Here is a 22,142-nt window from a genome sequence, read left to right as displayed (position 1 = left end):
TCAAGGGCCGTTGAGGCTTGTTCTTGGACTTTGTTTGAGATTTCTTCAATGACCGTTTAAGGCTTGTTCTTGAACTTTTGATTGAAATTTCTTCCAGGGCCGTCGAGGCTTGATCTTGAAGGTTGAAATTGGACCACAATGAGCTTCATGTGGTAGATGATCTTTGGCTTTGGTAGTGAATGAATCGGCACGTATTTTGTTGCACTTATTGACTTTCGACAGCTTTGATCTTGAACTGGGTTGGAGGACTTTCTAGATTCCTCCAATTGTTGACTTTCCACAGCTTATTCTTGAACTGGGTTGGAGGATTTTCTGGTTTCCTCCAATTGTTGACTTTCCACAGCTTATTCTTGAACTGGATTTGATTCAAATGTGGTAGATACTTGATCTTGAATCGGACTTGTGATTTCCTCAAGGGTCGTCGAGGCTTGATCTTGAATTTGGCTGGAAGCTTCTTCAAGGGCCGTTAAGGCTTGATTCTTGAAGGTTGACTCGAACACATGGCAAACAGGCACGAGGTGAAGGTGACAACTTGTTGCTTTGTTCAATCTTTCTAATTCACACCTGAGCAGTTTGGTCAACGGTATGATCTTCAAGATTGATGGGCTCTTCTTCCAGTTGGTGACTTGATCTTTAAGGATTTGATTCAAGGGTGGTGAATCGACATGTGCAGCTCACAACGCCTAGTAAGTCGACCCAAGAATTTGAGGGTCAAAACGAGTTCACCGTCCAGAGTGATTGCAACCCTGATGATATGAGATACTTTTGCTTTTGAAGAAGTAGCGGATGAATCGGCACGTGCTTTGTTGTGCTTGTCTCCACATGCTTCAATGTATCATTTTCCCTTGTCTTATCTATTCTTCTGGCAGAATGTAGCATCTTATCGAGTTCTTCAGCTCAGACTCCTTTTGCTGAGCTGACTGTGCAGGCTGCATTATTCTCTGCTTGTTTCTTCAGGCAGATGTGGTAGCTTCTTGAGTTCCTCAGCTCGGACCCCTTCTGCTGAGCTGACTGTGCAGGCTGCATTATTCTCTGCTTGTTTCTTCTGCACGTTGTCTCCACATGCTGCAGGTATCATTTTCACTTGCCTTATCTGTTCTTCAGGCAGATGTGGCAGCTTCTTTGGAAGTACAGCAGCAGTGGGAGACGAGTACTCGAGAGCAGTGCTAAGTAGGCAATCAGGGAAGGGTTCCCAGCAGTCGGTTCCTTACCCGAGTTTGAGTGGAAGTTCCGGCATATTGTTTTCTTTATCCTTGTCTTTGTAGGTAGGAACAAGGACAAAGGAAAGGACAGGGAGAACGCATGATATGAGATACTCTTGCTTTCTACCCTGGTGATATGAAATACTTTTGCTTTGGAGTCATTGGCTTGCAGAGGTACCCCAAGGAATAAGGAACACTGAGTGACCCGAGAGGCTTCATTAGGAAGGCATTCTCGGAGATGAAGAAAGGTTCTGTATGTCTGCCTTGCTATAAAGGGTGAAGGTGGACAGTTATATGGATTAATAACCGGTACTGTTCTTTCACTCTTGTCGGCAACCGTTGGATGATTGAACAGTAAACTTCACGTGTTTTCTCCTTCACCGAAAATCTTCGACAAATTGCCCGTGATTTACGCAAAGTTGAGTGTGCATATGACAGGTGTTGACGAGGCTGAAAAAGACTGGCGCCTCTTCGATATCTAGGATCGGCGCTTCGACAAATTGCCCGTGATTTCTGCAAAGCTAAGTTTGTGTGTGACGGGTGCTGACGTGTCTGGAAAAGAAGATTGGCCCGTGGTTTTCGAGCAAGCCCAGCTTTTGAGAAAGCTAGCACCTCTTCAATTTTTGAATTGGCCTCTTCGAATTCTGAGCTCGCCTCTTCGATCTCTGAAATCCCGTCGAGTGCTGATTTTTATAGTGATTTTAATGATGATTTTGCCGTACATAGTTTATGCTCTTACGGGCCAGGAGCTTTGGTGCCGTTTGTAGTTTCAACTCGTGCAGGCAAGGAGTGTTTGTTGCCATGTACAGTTTAGGCTCATGCAGGCGAGGAGCTTTGGTGTCGCTTTTTATGCTCGTGCGGACCAGGAGCGTTGATGTCGTTTGCAGTTTCAACTCGTGCAAACAAGGAGCATTTGGTGTTGCCTTTTATGCTCGCGCAGACCAGGAGCGTTGATGTTGCCTTTTATGCTCGTGCAGACCAGGAGCTTTGTGCCATGCAGTTTAGACTCGTGCGGGCGAGGAGAATTTGTGAATTTTGTCAAGCAATCCGGGAGAGTTGTTCCTCACAATCTTCATAGCAAGGAGCCTCGACTGAGTAGTTAAAGAAGTCTTCAGGAAAGATGTCACACATCGTGATGGGGATGGATGATCTTTGTGTCAAAGTTTCATTATCTCCAACACTTTCACATTGTTCTGGAGGTTGACGAAAGTTGTTTTGCCCCCTTTCTGATTGGTGCACTTGTGGAGAAGACATATGCTTCTTGTGCAGTTTCTTCGGAGTGACATGAATCCATCCTTCAACTTCGCTTGGCTTGACTGGCATGGTTTTGGAGCATGCCCCCAGCGATTGAGGTGAAGATTTTGAGTTGACAGAGCTGGAAGTGAGGTCTTCTTCAGGGATTTTTTCTTCTTTGTCTTCTTGGGCCTTTTCTTCATTGCAATCCTCTTGGGTTTGTTGGCGTGAAGATTGGCCGGTGTAGATGATGGTGCGCCTCCTTACCTTCAGTGGTCCTTTTGTGTCGACTTCCAAAGTTTCTTGGCGCTTCATCCTTGAAGGAATCAAGCTTTGAACATCGTCTTTTCCTGCTAGACTGTCGAGCTTTTCTCCCTTTGGTGTTGTCTTCCTGTTTCTAGAAGACTTCTTAGTTTCTTCAAGTCTGTCCGCAACCGACTGTTGCGGGGGAGATCTAGCTTTGCCGCTTTGTTTCTTAGGTTTTGATAACCTTTCAAAGACAGATCTTTGCGGTGTTGGCGTCTTAAGCCTTTTGAAGACAGAAGTTCGGTTTCGACCACTGATGCGATCAAGTGCCGAAATTCTAGGTTTTGAATGATCCAGCCTGTCGAAGACTAAAGTTCGAGGGGCGGGTTTAGGCTCCTCTTTTGGCCTTGTGGCTTGTGGTCTTGGCTTCCTTGTTTTTTTATAGGTCGTCGATGTCCACCATTTCTTATTACCGGTAGATGCATCTTGGTTACTTGCCCCCGGTGATGGTTGTGTAGGAAGTGCCGCGTGACTTGAACATTGACGGGAATGGTCATGCATGCTTCGGAGAGGCACATGATCGAGTGATCCAAACACGATAGTAGTAGTGTGTACCGCAACCGTGTCTTCGAGGTCAAGCTCGATTTTTCCTTGTTGTGCTAGCTTCAAGATGAGATCTTTCAGTACGAAGCATTTTTCCGTTGGATGACTGATGAAGCGGTGGAATTTACAGTACCTTGGACTGCGGTGCGATTCATCTCTTCTGGCCGTCTGCATTCAGGCAAATCGATCACCTTCTTTTCCAGTAAGTCTTCTAATATGGCAACCACATCAGAGTCGGGGAATGGATAAGTTTTTTCCTCAAGTTCCTTCAAAGTGCGTCTATGCATCTCTTGATCACGAAAAGCTTCAGCTTGAATCGCCTTGCCTCGTGCAGCGATTTTGACGGGAGCTATGTTGACTGTCATTGCTTCCTTGGTGGATTTCCACGTAGCCTTCTCCACCTTTGTCTCAAGAACTTTGTCGTTCTTGTAGTCGGTGATCGGTTCCTTCTTCCCATGATGGGCGATGCTCAACTCCATGTCATGGGCGCCGGTGGCTAGCTCTTCGAAGGTCCGTGGTTTAATGCCTTGAAGGATGTATTGCAAACCCCATTGCATGCCTTGGATGCACATCTCGATTGAAGAGGTTTCCGATAGCCTGTTTTTACAGTCGAGGCTTAGAGTTCGCCATCTGTTGATGTAGTCAATGACTGGCTCGTCCTTCCATTGCTTTGTGCTCGTCAGTTCTAGCATGCTCACAGTGCGGCGGGTGCTGTAGAAGCGGTTGAGGAATTCCCGCTCCAATTGCTCACAACTGTTGATGGACTCAGGCTCTAGATCCGTGTACCACTCAAAGGCGTTTCCTTTCAGCGAGCGTACAAACTGTTTGGCGAGGTAGTCCCCTTCGGTCCCTGCGTTGTTGCAAGTTTCAACAAAATGGGCAACGTGCTGTTTCGGGTTTCCCTTTCCATCAAATTGCATGAACTTTGGCGGTTGATAACCCCTCGGCATCCTTAAGGCGTCAATCTTCTTTGAATACGGCTTCGAGTATAACCCGGAGGTATTTGAGCTCCCTTCGTACTGTGCCTTGATGGTGTTGGTGATCATCTCCTGCAGCTGCTGGATAGAAAGAGATCCCATGAGTGCCGCTGCTTGGTCTGGCTCCAGCTTCACATCGATTCTCTCCACCGTAGGCTCATCTTCTGGGTTAGGGTTCTCGCCGTCCTGTGGCTCCAGTCGGCTGACGAGTGCAGCGATTTGCAAATCTTTTTCTTCCACAATCTTTGTTAGCCCTGCAATCGCTTCATTCATTTGAGCCAGTTGTTCTTCAATGGAGGTAACGCCGATAGTCATGACTTGTGCGACCAATAGACGTGACTTTCCTTTAGACATCCAGGATGCTGATGAAGAACGTCGTTGGCTGCTTTGGGATGTCATCTTATGTGCCTCAGCATTATGCTTCGGTGCCCCCAGCGAGGTCAGGTTGATGACGGACTCGCGCCTTTGATGCTCCCCTTGCTTCTTTAGCGGCACCAACTTTGAAGTGGCATGTTGAGGAGCGGTTGTGGCGCCAATGGATTGTCTGTTTGCGGCAGAAGTGCTTAGGATCCCTCCCTCAGTGGTTGCGAGAACGGCTTGTCCCTTGCTTGATGCCATTGACTTTGAGGTGTGTTTGGATTCCTTGAACGGAGAAAAAGATGAGAGGTAGAGATTGTCCCACTGGGCGTGCCAAATTTGTGAACACGAATTTTTCCTGAAACGAAAGAGACAAGAACAACGTGCACAAAATAATATTTGTATTTGATGATTTTTGGGTTACAATCTCTCTCTAATTTGATCCTCTGATTCGATCTCCGTAAGGTGTTGATTTGTGGATGTTTTGTTGATCCAAGGGCCGTCGAGGCTTGATTTTGGATGAACTGTTGGAAGTTTCTTCAAGGGTCGTGTGCTTGATCTTTGAAGGTGGATTTGAGCGAATCTTCAAGGAGCCGTTGGGGCTTGATCTTAAGGATGAGTGTTTCTTCAAGGGCCGTTGAGGCTTGATCTTGAATAACAGTGATGAGCGGATCTTCAAGGGCTTTTGGGCTTGATCTTGAAGAACGGTTGGACGTGTGGATTTGTTGATGTTGTTGATCCAAAGGGCCGTCGGGGCTTGATCTTAGGATGAACAGTTGTGTGGATTTGTTGATGTTGTTGATCCAAAGGGTCGTCGGGGCTTGATCTTGGAAGAACGATGAACGAAGAACGAAGAGAGCTTTCTTCAAGGGCCGTCGGGGCTTGATCTTGAATTGGTGGATGATTGTTGATCCAAAGGGCCGTTGGGGCTTGATCTTAGGATGAACGATGAACGAAGAACGAAGAGAGCTTTCTTGATTCTTTGGGAACCTGGATGCTTGAGAGCTTCGGAGTTTCAGAGCTTCAAAGCTTCAAGAATTTTGCCTAATGATTTTGGTTCCCCCCAAATGAATGAATTAGCCTTCTATTTATAGAATTTTCCAAGGCCTAATTTTGAATATAATATTTCAGATGAAATAAGTCGTTTCTGCCAGGTGTTGACACGTGTCCTGTTTGATGACTTTTCCAACTTACTTCGATTTTTTGTTTAGACACACGCTAAGTGTAAAATTTATGTAATACATGAGCGTTGAAACTTTGATTTATCGGTCAACATTTATTTACCGAAATTTCGATGTCTACAATTATAATGAGGGATTTTAAATTTATAGGATTATAAATCTCATAAAATATCAAACAATTAATGTCAAAACTATAAAAATATAAATATTAATAGTAATATAATGAGGTGTATAAAGTCAATGGACTTTGATCAAACTTTGAATACTATTAAGGTTTTAATGACAAATGACAAATAAATAAAATTGTTTTTGGATGACGTAAAATATTTAGAAAAACTAACGAAAAATTCAAAAAAACTTTAGTTTTAATGACAAATGACAAATAAAGGTGTAGTGAATAGTACCAAGAAAAGGTAAAAATATGGTTTTTTGTTAAAAGTGAACAGTAGCGGAAGTGTTTCGTTAAAACTCTCAAAATATTTTCCTTGCCATGTAGTCACTCGGTCTTGTTTAAACTAAAAATCACATTTTTTTTTACTAGAATTGTGAATAATAACTCGCAGCTTTTAATCGGTTTTGCAAATATGTCAAAATTCATTATAGATCAATATTTTCGTGAAATTTTCACCAAAGCTGAGTTAAAACTTACAACACATTTTAAAGTCGGTTTAGTGAACTAAACAATCCAAACAAGTAATTATACCATAACAAAAGCCATTTTAGTATAATAGTAAACAAGGAGGAATAAAAATGTTGTCCAAATGAATAATAATTAATAAAAATAGCCAAGTTATACACACAAATCAAATTTCATGTATATCCTTGTTACATATTTATCAACAATCACAAATTTTACAAATAATTATTTTCTATCACTTTACAGAGGGAGGAAAAGAACAGGAAAAACAGAAACACAAGCATCTCCTGCCTGAGTTTGTCAGCAACAACTGAGCATGTCAAAAGAATTTACTGCACTCCATCTGAATAACATTATTTTCGACCTTCAACGCGAATCGCCAAGTAGCTCAAACTCCTCCCTCTGACTGTTTATTTAGCAAAGAATCTTAATCCTAGCTAACAACTACCGCACATACAAAACACATGGTAAACGTCTCTCCCTCAGAAGATCGGCTGCCTCAGACATCTAAAACTCACTATTTGTTCATGTCCCTTTCTTTCTCCGGCCGTAATTCTTGATAAAAATCTGTTGCTTGTATGGTTCGTTTATAAAAGGCCTGTATATGGGTTGTATGCTTGGACAGGGACGCCAGGGCCATAGGGGTGGGTGGGGGCTCCGTGAGGAGTTCCGAAAGGATTCGAAGACATCTGCTGTTGTTGGCCCATCATCATCATCTGCTGCTGCTGCTGTTGCTGCAACATGAAGGCCTGCTGCTGGTTTGCCATTGCTGCCATCTGCACAGAATGCGGTGCAGCCATTCTGTTGGATGCATAAAAGGGGTCATGAACTGGTTGTTGCATCATGGCACCAGTCATTGGAGCAGGCTCCCATGGGTTGTGGCTCACATTCTGATTGCTTCGTCTGATTGCATCATCATATAGGCTGTCTAGTGTAAGCAAGTCTAACCCTCCCGCCTTCACTCAACATTTGAAAGGTGTCATTAAGGGAGAAAAAGGAAAGAGAAATGAAGTCTACTGACTAAATAATTGTCATACATGTAAACATTAACATAAGGGAAATTGGTAGGAGAAGCGTACCAGTTTGCTAGAAGCCACGGCACTCTCATTTGAGCTCGGTGCTGTAACAAGTGCCAATTCCCAACCTGTAGCTCCATTTGCTAGAGTTGGAGCCGTGGAAGTTGGTTGATCCGCTGCAAGAACCACAATAGCATTTTTGAACATCAAATTTATTTAGTGTGTTTTCTTCTTAACCAAAGAAGAAGATAACGAGTTTCGTGCATGTTTCATAGAAAAAACAAACTGCCTCTATGGTTAGTTTAAACCTTAACATTCTGATGATAATTATGAGCTATAGATCATTTTTGAGAGAGAGAGCTTACAAACTGGAACAATCGCTAAGGCCAGTGCATTCTTGTCATCTAACTCCTTAGTATTTGGAACAGGATCATTCAAACCCTAGCAACAAAGGAAGCATACTTAATTAAACTTCAGAGGGACTACAAAATGCCAATATTCAAGAGAGAATAACTCAAGAAGGGTTATGTGTACTACCAGCAAATCAGGCGGTTCAGCTACAGGCGCTTCCACTTTCACTGGTTCAACTTTCACTGGTTCAGGTAGAGGTGGTGAAGGTGGACGCACCTCCTCCTCTGGGGCCTTTTTGTACTCTATAGCCAAGATTTCTTTGGGGGCAACCACCTGCCAGATTAAAAATTGAGTAGCCAATACATCATTTTCCATCGGCTGGTAGAGAGTTGACGAAGGTTTATTTAAGTATTTTCACAAGTACTACAACAGCTTCAAAAAGCCGAACTTGGATCCGATTTTTTCATGGTTGAACCACTTAGGTATGTCAAACAGGTTACCATAGCTTTTGCTAATAAGGGCATCTGATTATCCACTATTCGCTTTCCTAATCAGGAATAACATTGCAAATCTCTTCCAAAATAACTGAACTAAAGAGGTAGCACTTTCATACCTGATCCTTGCGAACTGTTGAGAACCGGGGAGCTTCTTTCACGTACTCTTCCATGGCTTGTAAAAACGATGCAGGAGGCTACATCACCCAAAATGAAATCAAATTGAGAAAATTATAAATTGTCCAAGGAATGCAATGTGTAGTAAAAGGAAATGCTAGTACAAAGGCACCTGCTCAATCTTAATAAACCTTTCTCCGCGCCCAATATCAAGACTTTTACATACTTCATAAAACTCTGACAGTCTCTCTGCCTGAAACATGTAGATGAAAATTTAAATGTTGATGCATACTGTAACTCCCCAGTCTCCATCGATTAGAACAGAGATATTTGCAGAAAAAATACCTGCTGCCCTGCCCTCCGATATATATCCAGGGCCCTCATAGCGTCATGGCGTTGCATCTCAAAGAACTGTGAAATTAATCATCATCGTACATAATTAGCTTATAGTGCAACCTTCAAATGGTATATTCCAACATAGCAAAGATCAAATCCTACCTTGTCAACCAAATTGACTGTTCCATCACTTATAGCTTGATAAATCTTGATGCTTTCAGAAGCAACCTAATTTAATGACAGAAGACAATCAGAGGAAAAGAAATCATATTGGCTAGTCATTCAGCTAGAATTTATTGCAAGGGTCACCTACCATTGAAAGTGCTAACTGAACCACAAAATTATGGACTGCTGCCCCTTGCGGCTGCAAAATTTAAAATTGGTTCTGTCAACAATATTTCAATAACTGACACATGATTGAACCCATATTCGTGTTTAAGCATTAGTGGCCCCATACGATAAACCCATTGATTTTGAAGTGGTGATATATGAGACTTGCCTGGCAACCAAGTACACGAAAGAGAAGCTGTTGCAGGGCAGGCAAATGCTCAAGCAATTCGGCAGTATCCAGATCCTTGGTCCTCTGCACCATAATGTTAACTATTAAGTTGCAAACAAAGCTTAGGGATAAGAATGTGACTTGAATGTGTGAATAAAAAAATAGCAATAAAGCTTCGAGGGAAAAATTAAAAGCAATTGCAGGTAAATGAGATTCTGATAAATTAAACGGTTTTGAAATGTCAATGTGCCATATGACAAAATTATGTAATTGAAATGGAAGAATAAGCCAAAACAAAGATGACAAAGAAAATAAACTTCTTACTGGGCGATCCATCTCAACGTCATATTTCAACACACGAAAGCATTCCAGTCTCTCCTCCAAGAACAAGGCATAAGTACGGATCCAGGTAGAATAATCCCATGCTGGGCAGTGAAAGGTCAGTTTTTGAATAAATAAATAGTATGAGAAAGAGAGACAGGGAGATATGGAGGTACCATTTGGACTGGAATCGTCTTTGAAATGAGCTAAGTTAAGCATATGGCTTCGACTTCTACCATAATTCATGAGTTCTTCGTGAAATGTGGGGTCCACTTCCCTCAAAGCACGATGAATAACAACTAAAGTTTTCAATGCAACCTAAACACCAACCAATAATCAGTTTGAGAAATTTCAAGCATGAAAAAAATGCAACTTGCTATATTTGTCTAAGAATGATAATGAAGATGAGGACTATTGCTATTATAGATATAGAAACAAAAAGTTCCTGGCTATGGATGAATTCTTGTATGTTTATCAGATGAGTAAATGCACATACCGCCCAGTTATGTGTCTTTGCTAATCTCCTTGCAAGAGCGTGGATGCAGTATGCGACATCAGCACGAGGTCTTGTAGCAGAAACAGCAGCAAAAATGGCTTCACAAGAATACAAACATAAACCGTATCAGTCATGATTTACCAACTCTTTCTTCCAGATACAGATCATGAAAAGTACAACATGCAGCTCATCTTCAGAGAGAGAATCTACCTCTAATGTATTTTTCCTTAGCTGGACGCTCAACGTGATTCGTAGCCTTGACTATCGCAATGTCCAACTCCTGCAAGAATCAATCCCGAATCATGAAAATCGGATACATCATAACAGCGAGAACCATCGAAAACAACCACAAACAAACCATAATACCTTGTAATCACTATTGACTTTAGCCAATGAAACTGTGGTGGTGTCCTTGAGGGCTCCAAGAGCTTTCCTGATGCTCTTCTGTGTACCTCCCGACATTCTCCCTCTCCTTTATCTACCGAAAATCCAATCTTCAACGGAACCCAAAAAACTCAATCTTCTCTCCATTCCACAAATCACAACCAATAAATAAGAAGAAATTATCCAAAATACTAAATCAAACTATAGTACTCAGCTTACCCACCACTCCAAAAATTAAATTTACGATAATTTCAAATACAAGCTGACAGAAAACTCCAACAAGCTACACGAAACCCTAAATTTCCAAATTCCAACTTCATAATTCAGATCCAATTAGCTAAAAAGTGAACGGATAACCACATAACACACTAAAAAGTTGAATAGTTCAGCATAAAACACTTATCACCGACTGAATTCCAATAAAAAAAATTCGTAATCCAAACACCAAAAGTCAAATTTCCCAGCTGCAGAAATCAGTAGTGGCAGCTCAGAAATAAGCGAAAAATGGCAGAGGAGAGGGAAAGCTGGAAGAGAGAGAGAGAGATCGGAGGACATGACTTACCTGAGAACCAGTTGATGAGAGAGAGAGAGAGAGAGAGAGAGAGATTCTGAGAGAGAGCAGCAGAAGAAGAAGAAAAGTCGACCAGAAGGATGAGTTCGGTTTTGGGTGGCCCGTCGGCGTCTTCGACCATTACTTTCTTTTTTATTTAAAATTTAAAATTTCTTTGTGTTTAATTATTTAATTAGTTTAACTGAAGTTTCCCGTCTGTCAGAAGAACAGAAAATACGGCTGTCTGAGATGGGGTAATAATTCTCTACGATGCCTCCTTCCGTGCTTTTATACTCCCCTCCACCTTTAAATCTTATATTCTTTTCTTTTTATTTTTTCACAAACGATATGATTTTTATAAAGTGAATAATACCAGAGAGACTATTCATTTAAATTATATTTTGTAAATTATATAACATGATCGTCAACAATGAATTATTATTTAAATATTAATTAATGTTTTTATTTCTTATTGTTGTCACATCACATAATTTACAAAATGTGATTTAAAAAATTGGTCTATCTAATATTACTCTTTTAAAGTAAATTCAAAATGCCCTAAACATGATCTCATTAACACATAAATATTATATTGTATTTTTAAACGTTGAACCTGAAACCTTTTCTGACTAAGTAAAAATAAGAACTGCACAATCTGACGAGTTACGTTTTTTTTTTTTTTTTATAACAATAATCTGCACAAAAAATAACTAGATGTGAAATGAAGAAATTCGCAAAGGAGAAAGACACAAAAATAACTAGTTATTATTCTTATTTTGAAGAGATTTTAATAAAAGATACGAAGTACTCGTAACTATCGGGATAAAAAAAGTAAAGAAAGACCTGAGAAAAAATTGTTGTTGTCGTTGTTGTATTATTCTTATCTTGAATATAGTGAATTTCATTTGGCCATGAAAAAGGTGATTTTTTATTATATGAATAAAGATTGATAAAACGTTTTTACATTACATTTGTATCGAGTGAAAAAGAATCATTTAGGAAAAGTTTAAGTTAATTGGACATTCCTTGAGTACGTCTTAATTAATCAAACAATTAATGATTAATCAAGTCATAATTGAGTAGCAAATCCAATTTGATCTAATATGAAAGTTAATTTTTTTGCCCAGTTTAAGTTAATTGGACATTCCTTGAGTACGTCTTAATTAATCAAACAATTAATGATTAATCAAGTCATAATTGAGTAGCAAATCCAATTTGATCTAATATGAAAGTTAATTTTTTTACTCATTTATATATAAAGATTTTTTTTCTTTTCAAAATGATATTATTACATGAAGTAAAATTTTGAACTCCATAGCAACAAGGCATGAATTAGCAAAATTTGTTACGATGTCACTTTGAGGTGGGGCGAGAGCTAATAAACGATACAAATGAGAATGTTTTAAGAAATGCAAGAACGTTAGTAACGAATCTATATTTTAGAAGTCGCTTTAGAACTAATCTAGAGTCCAATTCAATCCATACCATATGAAAAACCATGGTCCAAGAACAAGAAATAGAAGTTGCTTAGAAACAAGAAAAACACTTATAGCTCATTTGGATGTACTTTTAAAATAAATGAAAACGCTTATGATGAAAATATTTTTAAAAACAATCCTTAGTAAAAATGTTAGTAAATTTTGAAAAAGCACTGCAAATGCTTCCTGGAAGAAACACATAACTGGTACTTCTTGTACAAAACACTTAAAGTGTTTTTAGAACCCAAAAATATTTTCTCTAAAAACACTTTCAGTCATTTTAAAAGCACATCCAAACGAGTCATTAGTGCCAACTAATTCGAATATCAATTATGATTCTACTCTTCTCAATCCTGGCCTTTCCATTATTAGCAAATAATATAATTTAAATTTTCCACCCAACTTATTATTTAATGGATTAATTTAACTTAAAATATAGTTAGCATTCATCTTTAACGTTCAACCAGATCATATGCAAACATCAAATTTTATCAAATTCCAGCAATTATTGGCCATCATTCTTTTTCTCTTCAGAATATAACAAAAAACTTAGCGCAAAATTAACCATAACGATGTTTTAAAATTTATACCGTCAACTCCTCTAAATGGAATAAAGCTTAATTGTTGTTGTCTTGTCGGACCAAGACACGTGTGTTGCAAAATGTATTAGTACATACTAAATAAACAGGTTGCCAAATAGTTGGAACTCCACTCCCCTTTATTTCTTTATCATAATTCCAATCATGGACTACAAAATACTGACTAACCCATCGAGTATTGCAAAAATTAGGATATAATCTTTTTCAAAAATGATAGAGATTTATTCAAACGCAAAAAGGCACATAATTTTTTGGAATAATGAATTGTCGTGATCAAGTTACGAACTGTTCTCTTTAATTAAAAAAGAAAAAAAAAGTCATTCAACCATCTAAAAAAAATAGTTAGGATATAAATAGAAAAATAGTTATATATAAGAATTCAAAGTAGGATAAATTTTCCAAAAGCAAAGCTGATAAGTCACGCCAGTTTTCTATAGTTTATTAGCTCGCCAACATTTTTAGCCAAACAAAACATAAATTAAGCCATTGGTACGGATGTGACATTTAAAAACAACAACCTACATAACATATTAAACATTACTCTCTTTGCTTGTGATGTAATGGAGGAGGTTTATTTTAGATAAGCGAAAAATTCTTTAGTGTAGAATTAGAATGTCGTACAAGAGAAAAAACGTTGGTACGAATAATTGATTAGTACAATTCAAACGCTAAGAAAGATTAATTAGGACGGTTGAGATATTAAGATACAGGAAATTATGTTTTGTGAGAAGAATAAGACATTATGCGTGATCCAGATGCCTTGCGTAAAAATTTGTCATTATAATAGACAACTCATAAGCTAGACAAAGCCATAACACATGCTCAATTTCCCAAAAGAACTACACAATGCATTTTTGTGTTAATTTATGTTCTCCAAATGGTTAGGGTTTATAATTTACATTTTGAATGCATTGCCGGCACAGATCCTAATTTCCTAAGCTACTTGCGAAAAAGACGATCGCACCCTCCAAATTAAACAATACCATTTTCATTTTTTAATTAAGTTTTTTAAACCACGTTCTGGAAGTACCGTTTGGTACGTGGGACGAGACGGGACGGAACGGAACGAGCCGTTCCGTCCCACGTTTGGTGCGTCTAAAAACTGTGGAACGGGTTGTCCCATGGGACGAAATTTGGCTGATTTTTCGTTCCACCTCTTCCCCTTGGAACGACCCGTTCCACATCCGTGGAACACAAATTTATAACATTTTATGACAAAAATTCTCCTTATCTTTTTCAATATTTACATCATCCGTTCCATTCTGTTCTGTCCCGTCCCGTCCCGTCCCGTTCCGTTCTGTCCCGTTTGCGTACCAAACGGTACCGAAATTCCAACTTAATTCTGGGACCCACACTAAATCCACTAATCTGGAGGTTATGAGGGACCTTCTGTATCGTTCAGTGTAGATATTTTTCAGAGGTGCCGGTCAACTCGAAATAATGTGTACCACATTCGTATTTAAGTTCAAATATCACTATTTGATTTTAGAATATCGTCTTATCAAGAAAAAAAAAGAGACTTCGATCAACCCTACATGATAAAAACAACTAAAAAATGTCAACTGCTAAGTGCTAGGCAGCACTTTTTGGTACAAGATTTTGTTGTATTATTATATGGATTGCATGCATGCACCAGCTGCCCCAAATTTCGTCGGTTTGCTCTTTTGACGGCTGACTTTGCCAATTCGGAGGTCTAAAGACCCGATCCGTATAATTCAACCTATGCTAGATGAAGAAACAAATGAAAAATGACAATTGATTCGTCCAACTACAAACTTCTAATCAAGAAATTCAACATTTGAAAATTGGAACTTCTAAAGTACAATGAATTGGCGAAATTGTGAGAAATTCTTAGGTCCGCCAAAAAGACCACATCGCTCTAACTAGCCACACACAAAAGGTGAGACCTTCTTGTATTAGTGTCCCACACACTCTTTACCGATTCCGTTCTCAATGCAGGAAGGTCTCTCACCTTGTGTGTGTGGCCTAACAAGCGATGGCCCATCCGCTGGACCCAAGAATTTTACATAGTGGGTGAAAGTGTTCGTTGGATCGATTTTGAATAAGTTTTGGTGGACTTCCTTTAGCTCAGGTGGATCCATCCAGATTCAAATTCAAAGTTGGGCGTGAGTCACGTCGTCTTTACGTTCTTTTGCTTCATCACCATAAAGTGAGAAATTTCAATAAAAAGCCTCTCGTAAAGAACTACATATCCATGGTTAACCACTCGAATAATATCTTAAATCAATAACACACTGTCATACGGTAAAATTAAAACATATTGTAGTTTGTTATTGGCTTAAGATACTGTCACCGTTTGCATCGCATTCACTTCTTTGCCACTTGACTTCCCATAACAACAAAGTAGAAAGCAGGAAAATAAATGGCGATGAGAAAGAGGGAGCGGACAAGAGCTCACTTAGATATGGTTTTGTATTTTATTCATTGCAATTACAAAATTAATGAAAAGAATAGTTGGAAAATAATGCTTGAAAGATTGATGTTACAAGTGCTATGCTACAAGACTGCATCTGGATTGAGGGAGTGTTTCAAAATTGGTGGAGATAATTAAACGTCACCTTCACGATCGCCTAACAACAGCCGTTGCAAAGCACGGATGGTGGTTGAACTCGAAAGAAACCTTGAGCGAGGGGTCTTGGGCTCCGGCTCGGCTAATCACGTTTAAGGCAATGCTATTGTGCTCAGCTACTTGCTCTAGCCTTCGTAGTTCGGCCAATTTTTCTGGGTCGTTTGAAAAACTACTCTTGATCTCCTTTGCAATCCTATGAGCATCCTTAAAGTAATCATACATTACTAGGTTCTGTGAAAAGGAATAAGTAACAGTAAGCCTACCAGAATATCAAGGAAATTCCGACCAGTGTTGGCAGAAAATTCACTCACCGATAAACAAGCTTGGGTTGTAGATTCCACAAACAGGGAGAATGAGACGTGGTCAGGAATGCAAGCTCTCTGTAGGAGCTCAAACTGCTGAATAAACCTCTAAAGAAATGGTGAGAACACAAAGGACATATGTAGGTCAGAAACTTGTGCAAACTATAAACAGTGACTTCTAAAGTAGTTCCCAATATGCATTTCCTCTAAGTATGTTTTTTTTGGAACTGTATCGTGCAAGTATACCTCATGCTCAGTATTAAAAGGGCTTCGACTTTGTACAAGCATGCGGTCATTCTTCAAAGCAGCGAGCATCTGGATAGATTGGATTCATTAAACTGAGGATTTTTGGTGAAATTGTTGAAGCAAAAATTTATTCTAGGAACGGACAGGATTTTTCCTTAGATTAACAATATAAAATGGCCCGGTTGATGATATAAAACCACAAAACTAGATTGCTACAGATAAAGTCCAAACCTAAAAGCATATTACTTAGTACCGTCAGAGGCCCAAAAAGACCTTATTCTCTAGACAGCCATCTTAAAAGGTATTTCCTGGAAGTGGTCATTCTTCAACTCATAAATCAGAAACTAAAGCACAATTACCATTGTAAGTCCTTCAGCAAGACATATTTGGCACTGAAGAAACAAGACTGCAGGTGGAATCCTATAATCTCGTGCCACATCTTTAACATAATCCCTTTTCTTCTTTCCTTTCCGTTTACCTGATCATAAAACACAGGATGCACCAGATGGTGCATAAGTAGAGTAAATTAGCTTTGAAGAGCCATATCACATGCAAATATACAAGAGAATTCAGAATTATTGATTAAGTTTACAGAATATAAAAATACTTACCACTGTCATTGCAAACCACCGTCTTAAGACTTGTTTTCTCTGCAAGTTTGATCAGGACAACATAGATATACCAATATACCATGCAATATTCACTGAGCGAATAAAGCTCCAATTCAAAACCTAAAATGAGAAATCGACAAGCTATCCAGTATGTTTGCTTTTCCACCCAAAGAAGGATGTGTTGGAATAATTTCACGCTGACATTCTGTAGAAATCCAATATCCAAATTGGATAAGCAAAATTATACTGGTTTTTGCATTTAGGTTTCACTATGATCGCTGAATAGCAAACGAAAAATGAAGGAAAATTTAATCATCAAGAAGATTTAACACTGCATAGGTAGAGATAATATAATCAACACAAACATGGCCATTCTCAAGTTATTAGACAATAAAAATGATGATGTCATCGGCCTCTTATCTAGAACCTGAATGCATCCAAGCGTATTTGATGATTAACAGATCAAGTAAGTTAGCGGGAAAAAACATTAAAGTAATATTCTCAGAGAGCAGCATACCTGATCATTTGAAATGTTTGCATTTTCTCCAAACTCCTTTCTGAAGGCCATCTCTATCTACAAATCAACATTTAAAAAAAAAAGTAAATAAAACTATCCAAACAAAATCCAATCACCAGTCAAATTGGACAATCAGTAGAGCGATAAACAGGAAAATTAGATAATGATAGACACAAGATATATGTGCTTCATAGGATTATCACTTCAGAAACACAATACCTTATCAGGCCTGAGCAACTCAATGAGTTTGGAACCGAAGAAAAACTAATAAATATCTTGATTTGAAGATAGTTTGGCATACCTGTACAAAAACAACGCGCCAATCTTGTAAAATCTTTCCAAGCTTACGCCGTTGCCATGCACCATTTGTGCATAAAACTTTTAGCAAATTGATTACTAACTGCAGTGCCCAAAATATTGCACGTGTTAGAATCAGCACCCAGTGCAAGTGTCTAGAAGCATACTAAACTAAAACCAGCCTTCCCCCTCTGTTGCATGCACGCTTAAAAGGAGAGAGAGAGTCTCATTAATTGTTCCATCTTGTACCCAAAAGAAAAATGTTCTATCTTCTCATGCACGAATAATCACATGCTAAAATTGATAAATCATCATAGCCCTTGACCCACCTTATTAGAAAACAAATGAATAGTTCCATAACATAACATGAGCATATTTTGAAACTATCATAACCCAAAAATACAGAAATGGAAAGAGATCTAAAATCAGTCCAGAGAAAGAATTCACTTCACCTGTCCCAGTTGAATAATAGATTCCTGTTTCTGAATATCATGGTTCCTTGTACTCTCTGGTAATGCTGCAGCTCGAATAATAACAGCAAAGATAGGATCCCTACCATAGAGTTTCCCGTCTTGAACCAGCAGACGCTGTTCAAAAGTTTCAGGTCAATAATTCACAAATATGCCAACAGAACTCTTAGCAATGAGTATCTAGAATAAAGTAGAAACAAATGACAAAACCGACCTGAAGATGAGCTCTTGCTACTAAATCTGGCTGAGATTTTTGAAACTCAACAACAAAGTGCAAAACACTTTCTAATGATGGGTCTAATGGGTAGGAACATATAACATCAAGATCATGAAGAAGTTTAATAAAATATTCAACAGCCTGGTACAACAAAACCAAAGCAAAAATGTCATAATACTGGAAGTAACTACTACAATTATCGGTAGCAATTATCTCATGCTCACCTTTTTCCAACTCAGAATTTTTATTGCACGTGGTGGTGTAGGGGCAGATAATCTACAGTTTAAACTAGCATCAAAGCCAATTGGTTCACAGCCAGAAGCCGTAGTTTTATCTTCTAAGTTGCCTTCATGACTTCCAAAAGTACTAGATCTAAGGATCTCTGAAGAGCTAAGAGTGTATTCTAATTCAGATATGCATGAGGCTATATGTTTTCTGGCCAACTCCAATCCTCTCCCTTGAGGCCGCTTCATAGATGTAAGAACATGGTAAAAATGCTGAAAGAAGAAGAAGAGAGCTCTTTTTATTTAACTTCTACAAGATGGGGGCATTTATATTCAAATGCATGGAAATGTGTTCCCAGATGAAGCAAATGCATATAAGATAAATGAACACAGGGTAAGACCTTACGAAAGCGTAAGCGGCATAACAAAGCCTTGCAGTAACCTTCCTCCAATTCAGAATTATTTTGTAGTGACACCAAGTCTGCAACAAAAAGCAAGTATATGATGACGGTGGTGCTTTGTTCCAAGCTATAATTCAAGATAAAGTAATATTTCTGCGAAAATGAATGGATATCTACCTTCTAACACTCTGGTTTTCGATGATGGTGCTTTACAGGCACGTAATTGGCGGGAAATTGTTTCTTCAACAGCATGTAGCATTGACAAGCACTTTTCATCTCCATCCCCATTCAAAGGAAGACCATAAGTCATTGTAAAAAGGTCTTCTTCCTGCCAATGAGACAAGTTTGATCAAAATTCAAAAATACATATAAAAGTATACCATCACTGCAAATTACTATTCAGAGACTAGGCTTGAAAAACAAAATGCACTGAATTGTCACCAGAATATGAAACTATATTTCACTCTGAGGATAACAATCATTTACAACTCACTCGTGGGAGCAGTTAGGTATTTATAAAAAGGACTAAAACAGCATAGGCACAAGATAAATTACTACAACTTAGCGGAAATACTGAAACAGCATAGGCCAAAAGAGCTGTTGAAATACTTTACTTCATGAGTGCGTGCATCTGAGACGACTGAAATGACCGCCTTGCAGGTTGCTCGTATGACTCTGCAATACGAATTCAGTAAGGCATGTGAAGATGTCCTATCAAGCCTGAGAAGATAGATGCACGAGAAGACAGTTTGTGCCAATGAATGACCCTTGTGCCATGTTGCCTGCAATTTAAAGATTTACATATAGAAACATAAGGAAAGGAAAGACTGTAGAACAGACAAATCCCACTGTGAAATATAGTGCTTTAAAACATATATCATGAATAGATTTGGGCAAATAACGAGGAAAAAATAAAAATTAAGCCCCTAAGTAGCAGTGATGTCCGCATAAATTTCATAGCAGATCGTAATCTTTTACAATAAAAATATATGGTTATCATCTTTTCCAAATACAAAACAAGACACTTGGTTTACGAAATTAGGAAGCAAGTAAAGTATAATTGAAGGAGCATAAAAAGGCTTTACTTCAAATTAGCAATATCTAAAGATTGTTTTTCAAGCCTAAGCAGTGAAGGAAAGTTCTGTAGCATATACCTCACAGGCTAGAAGATGATCCATGATATCAATAGTACGTTGAACATCAACCGTTTTATCAAAGCTAGTAGGAACAGGAGCAGCACCATCCTCAATTGCTTCATCAACAGAGTAATATTTACATACCATACCAGAATCCATCTTTGGGTCCATTATCTAATAAGGAACACAAACAGAAAGTGTTAAATATAGACTAAGCTAATACATGAAAAACAAAATTAGCATAAATAGAATGCAAAACCATTAAACTGAAAGATTGTGCAACTCATTAATTCTTAATTTCCTGGATTGCGATTCACCTCGTGATCCAATGAAAGAAACAGTTTCACACTAAATTTGTTTCCCAACAACTTATTCAAAGATCATAAATTCTGTGTGAATTATTCAGTTTACAATAATTCTGCATGTACAGAAAGTGCAGACAATGTGTACCTCCAAGGCAGACATGGCAGCAAAAAGATTGAAATTATCTCCGTGAATGAGCATACCATCTTGAAGATCTGTGGCCAAAATCCATCAAAAGAAATCAAATTAAGCACAAAAACCCAAGAAACGGGTAGAACACCAATCCAGTCCACAAGACCAACTACATTAAAACTAAAAATATGCACATACATACACACACAACTATTGCCTTAAATGTTACACTTATTCTATACACAAGAAGCAATACAGGTTTGCACAGTCCACAGTCTAATTGCAAAGAAAATCAACAACACAAGCCTTGCCATCCAAATAACCTCCGTGAGAAAACACTACGACATTTCAACAATCTTCGGCATACGAACTCAGCATTCAATCAATGATTTCAAGAACAGCCGAAAGCTTACGATCGCATGGAACTAATGGAAACAAAATCACTGCTCTTGATTTAACCACGCACACTCGCAACATATACAGATATGCATTCCTGTATAGAATATATATACATACACACACACACACATTATTTTGCACAAATATGCGATTAAACTACTATGTCCACTTAAAGTCTTATCCTTTATGTAATTGTTTTTACTTCGAATTCGAAAGTCCAATACTATGTTATATGGAAACCCAATAAGCTTTCGGATTTTCATCCCTTTTCTTTACTATTTTCCTTCATTTTCTCGGGAACCAAACAGAGCAGCTGAGGAACTGAGATTCAAGCTTAGGGCAATCAACAAGGGGGGAAAAGCACTGACCTTTACAGGCGGCGTCGAGGAGGGGAGAGACGTCGGCCCAGACGGTGTGATCGCCGGAAGGAATGGGGGTGCCGCGGTCGGGTAAGGGGAGGTTCACGGTAGCTTCCTCTGCACTCGTCGTCCCGGCCATCGTTGCAGATGCTTTTTTTTTTTCACTGCTGCGTAGGAATATCAGTCTCTTTGCTTTTACTTGTTGGTTGCTGCTGTGCTGCCCACTTGGCTTGAGAAGAACGAGGATGGTAGAGCGTGCGCGTGGACTGGTTGGGCGGGTCGGCGACTTTAGGTCATCAAGTGGGTCGGATCTTATTTGGTATCAGATCACCCGGTTTCCTTTTGATTTTGACTTTAAACAAAATGAAAAACCTAAACTACTTTTTTATTTATTATTTATTCGAGCAATAGTTTAATACTATAATCTAGCTTTATTAAATGAGAATGCAGGACATTATATTTTTAGATCATATTTTGTAAAGCACATTATGTATCAGTTAATAGTTGGAGAGTATAGTCTAAAAAAATATGATCTTTCTAGTATCATTCTAATTTAATTTAAATTAGGAGAAGCATGCGAACTTAAATGCAAAAGAGTTTAAGTTGCGAACCATTGTGCTTTTTACATTATTAGCATAATTATATAAATGGGGCAATTATGTGGAGGCTCGTGATGCTATAAGATGTGACATGTATGGAGAATACTATTTGCTACAAAATATCAAAATTAAGCATGTTATCATGTGTTTTTTTACATCAACTACCAAAAGAATATCAAATATGTCATAGTGACATTTACGTTACATGAAAATCTATATACGTATGAGACTCGTTGTGAAGTTTCGTAACACTAAATACAAA

The 22,142-nt window shown here is 38.6% G+C and overlaps 2 protein-coding genes across 3 annotated transcripts; both read right to left on the bottom strand.

The window, feature by feature from the left end:
- Positions 1 to 6,550: 6,550 nt before the first annotated feature.
- LOC103424797 (putative clathrin assembly protein At5g35200) lies at positions 6,551 to 11,235 on the bottom strand. 2 transcript variants are annotated; one of them, XM_008362890.4, is made up of 16 exons: positions 11,013 to 11,235; positions 10,433 to 10,586; positions 10,277 to 10,346; positions 10,067 to 10,164; positions 9,747 to 9,888; positions 9,574 to 9,674; positions 9,250 to 9,333; positions 9,064 to 9,114; positions 8,913 to 8,978; positions 8,760 to 8,825; positions 8,587 to 8,667; positions 8,417 to 8,494; positions 7,990 to 8,136; positions 7,818 to 7,893; positions 7,516 to 7,628; positions 6,551 to 7,392 (listed from the first exon to the last, which is right to left on the bottom strand). In XM_008362890.4, exons 2-16 carry the CDS (start codon positions 10,526 to 10,528, stop codon positions 7,024 to 7,026), a joined length of 1,638 nt encoding a protein of 545 aa, XP_008361112.3. In that variant the 5' UTR covers positions 10,529 to 10,586; positions 11,013 to 11,235; the 3' UTR covers positions 6,551 to 7,023. The 2 variants fall into 2 exon arrangements, with proteins under 2 accessions (XP_008361112.3, XP_008361113.3); XM_008362891.4 differs by having other exon boundaries at positions 10,433 to 10,560; positions 11,013 to 11,192.
- A 4,257-nt stretch (positions 11,236 to 15,492) lies between these two features.
- LOC103400071 (uncharacterized) lies at positions 15,493 to 21,631 on the bottom strand. The gene is made up of 16 exons (XM_070813781.1): positions 21,291 to 21,631; positions 20,539 to 20,606; positions 20,107 to 20,262; positions 19,567 to 19,734; positions 19,130 to 19,280; positions 18,953 to 19,032; positions 18,552 to 18,824; positions 18,325 to 18,468; positions 18,093 to 18,227; positions 17,645 to 17,743; positions 17,344 to 17,400; positions 16,827 to 17,031; positions 16,575 to 16,693; positions 16,216 to 16,284; positions 15,979 to 16,077; positions 15,493 to 15,898 (listed from the first exon to the last, which is right to left on the bottom strand). The coding sequence occupies exons 1-16, from the start codon at positions 21,418 to 21,420 to the stop codon at positions 15,659 to 15,661; spliced, it is 2,193 nt and encodes a 730-aa protein (XP_070669882.1). The 5' UTR covers positions 21,421 to 21,631; the 3' UTR covers positions 15,493 to 15,658.
- Positions 21,632 to 22,142: the final 511 nt, after the last annotated feature.

Source organism: Malus domestica, chromosome 15 (assembly GCF_042453785.1).
Source record: "Malus domestica chromosome 15, GDT2T_hap1".
NCBI classification, from domain to species: domain Eukaryota; kingdom Viridiplantae; phylum Streptophyta; class Magnoliopsida; order Rosales; family Rosaceae; genus Malus; species Malus domestica.
Note: the sequence above shows the minus strand (reverse complement) of the source record. Positions and strands in the feature narration are given on the sequence as shown.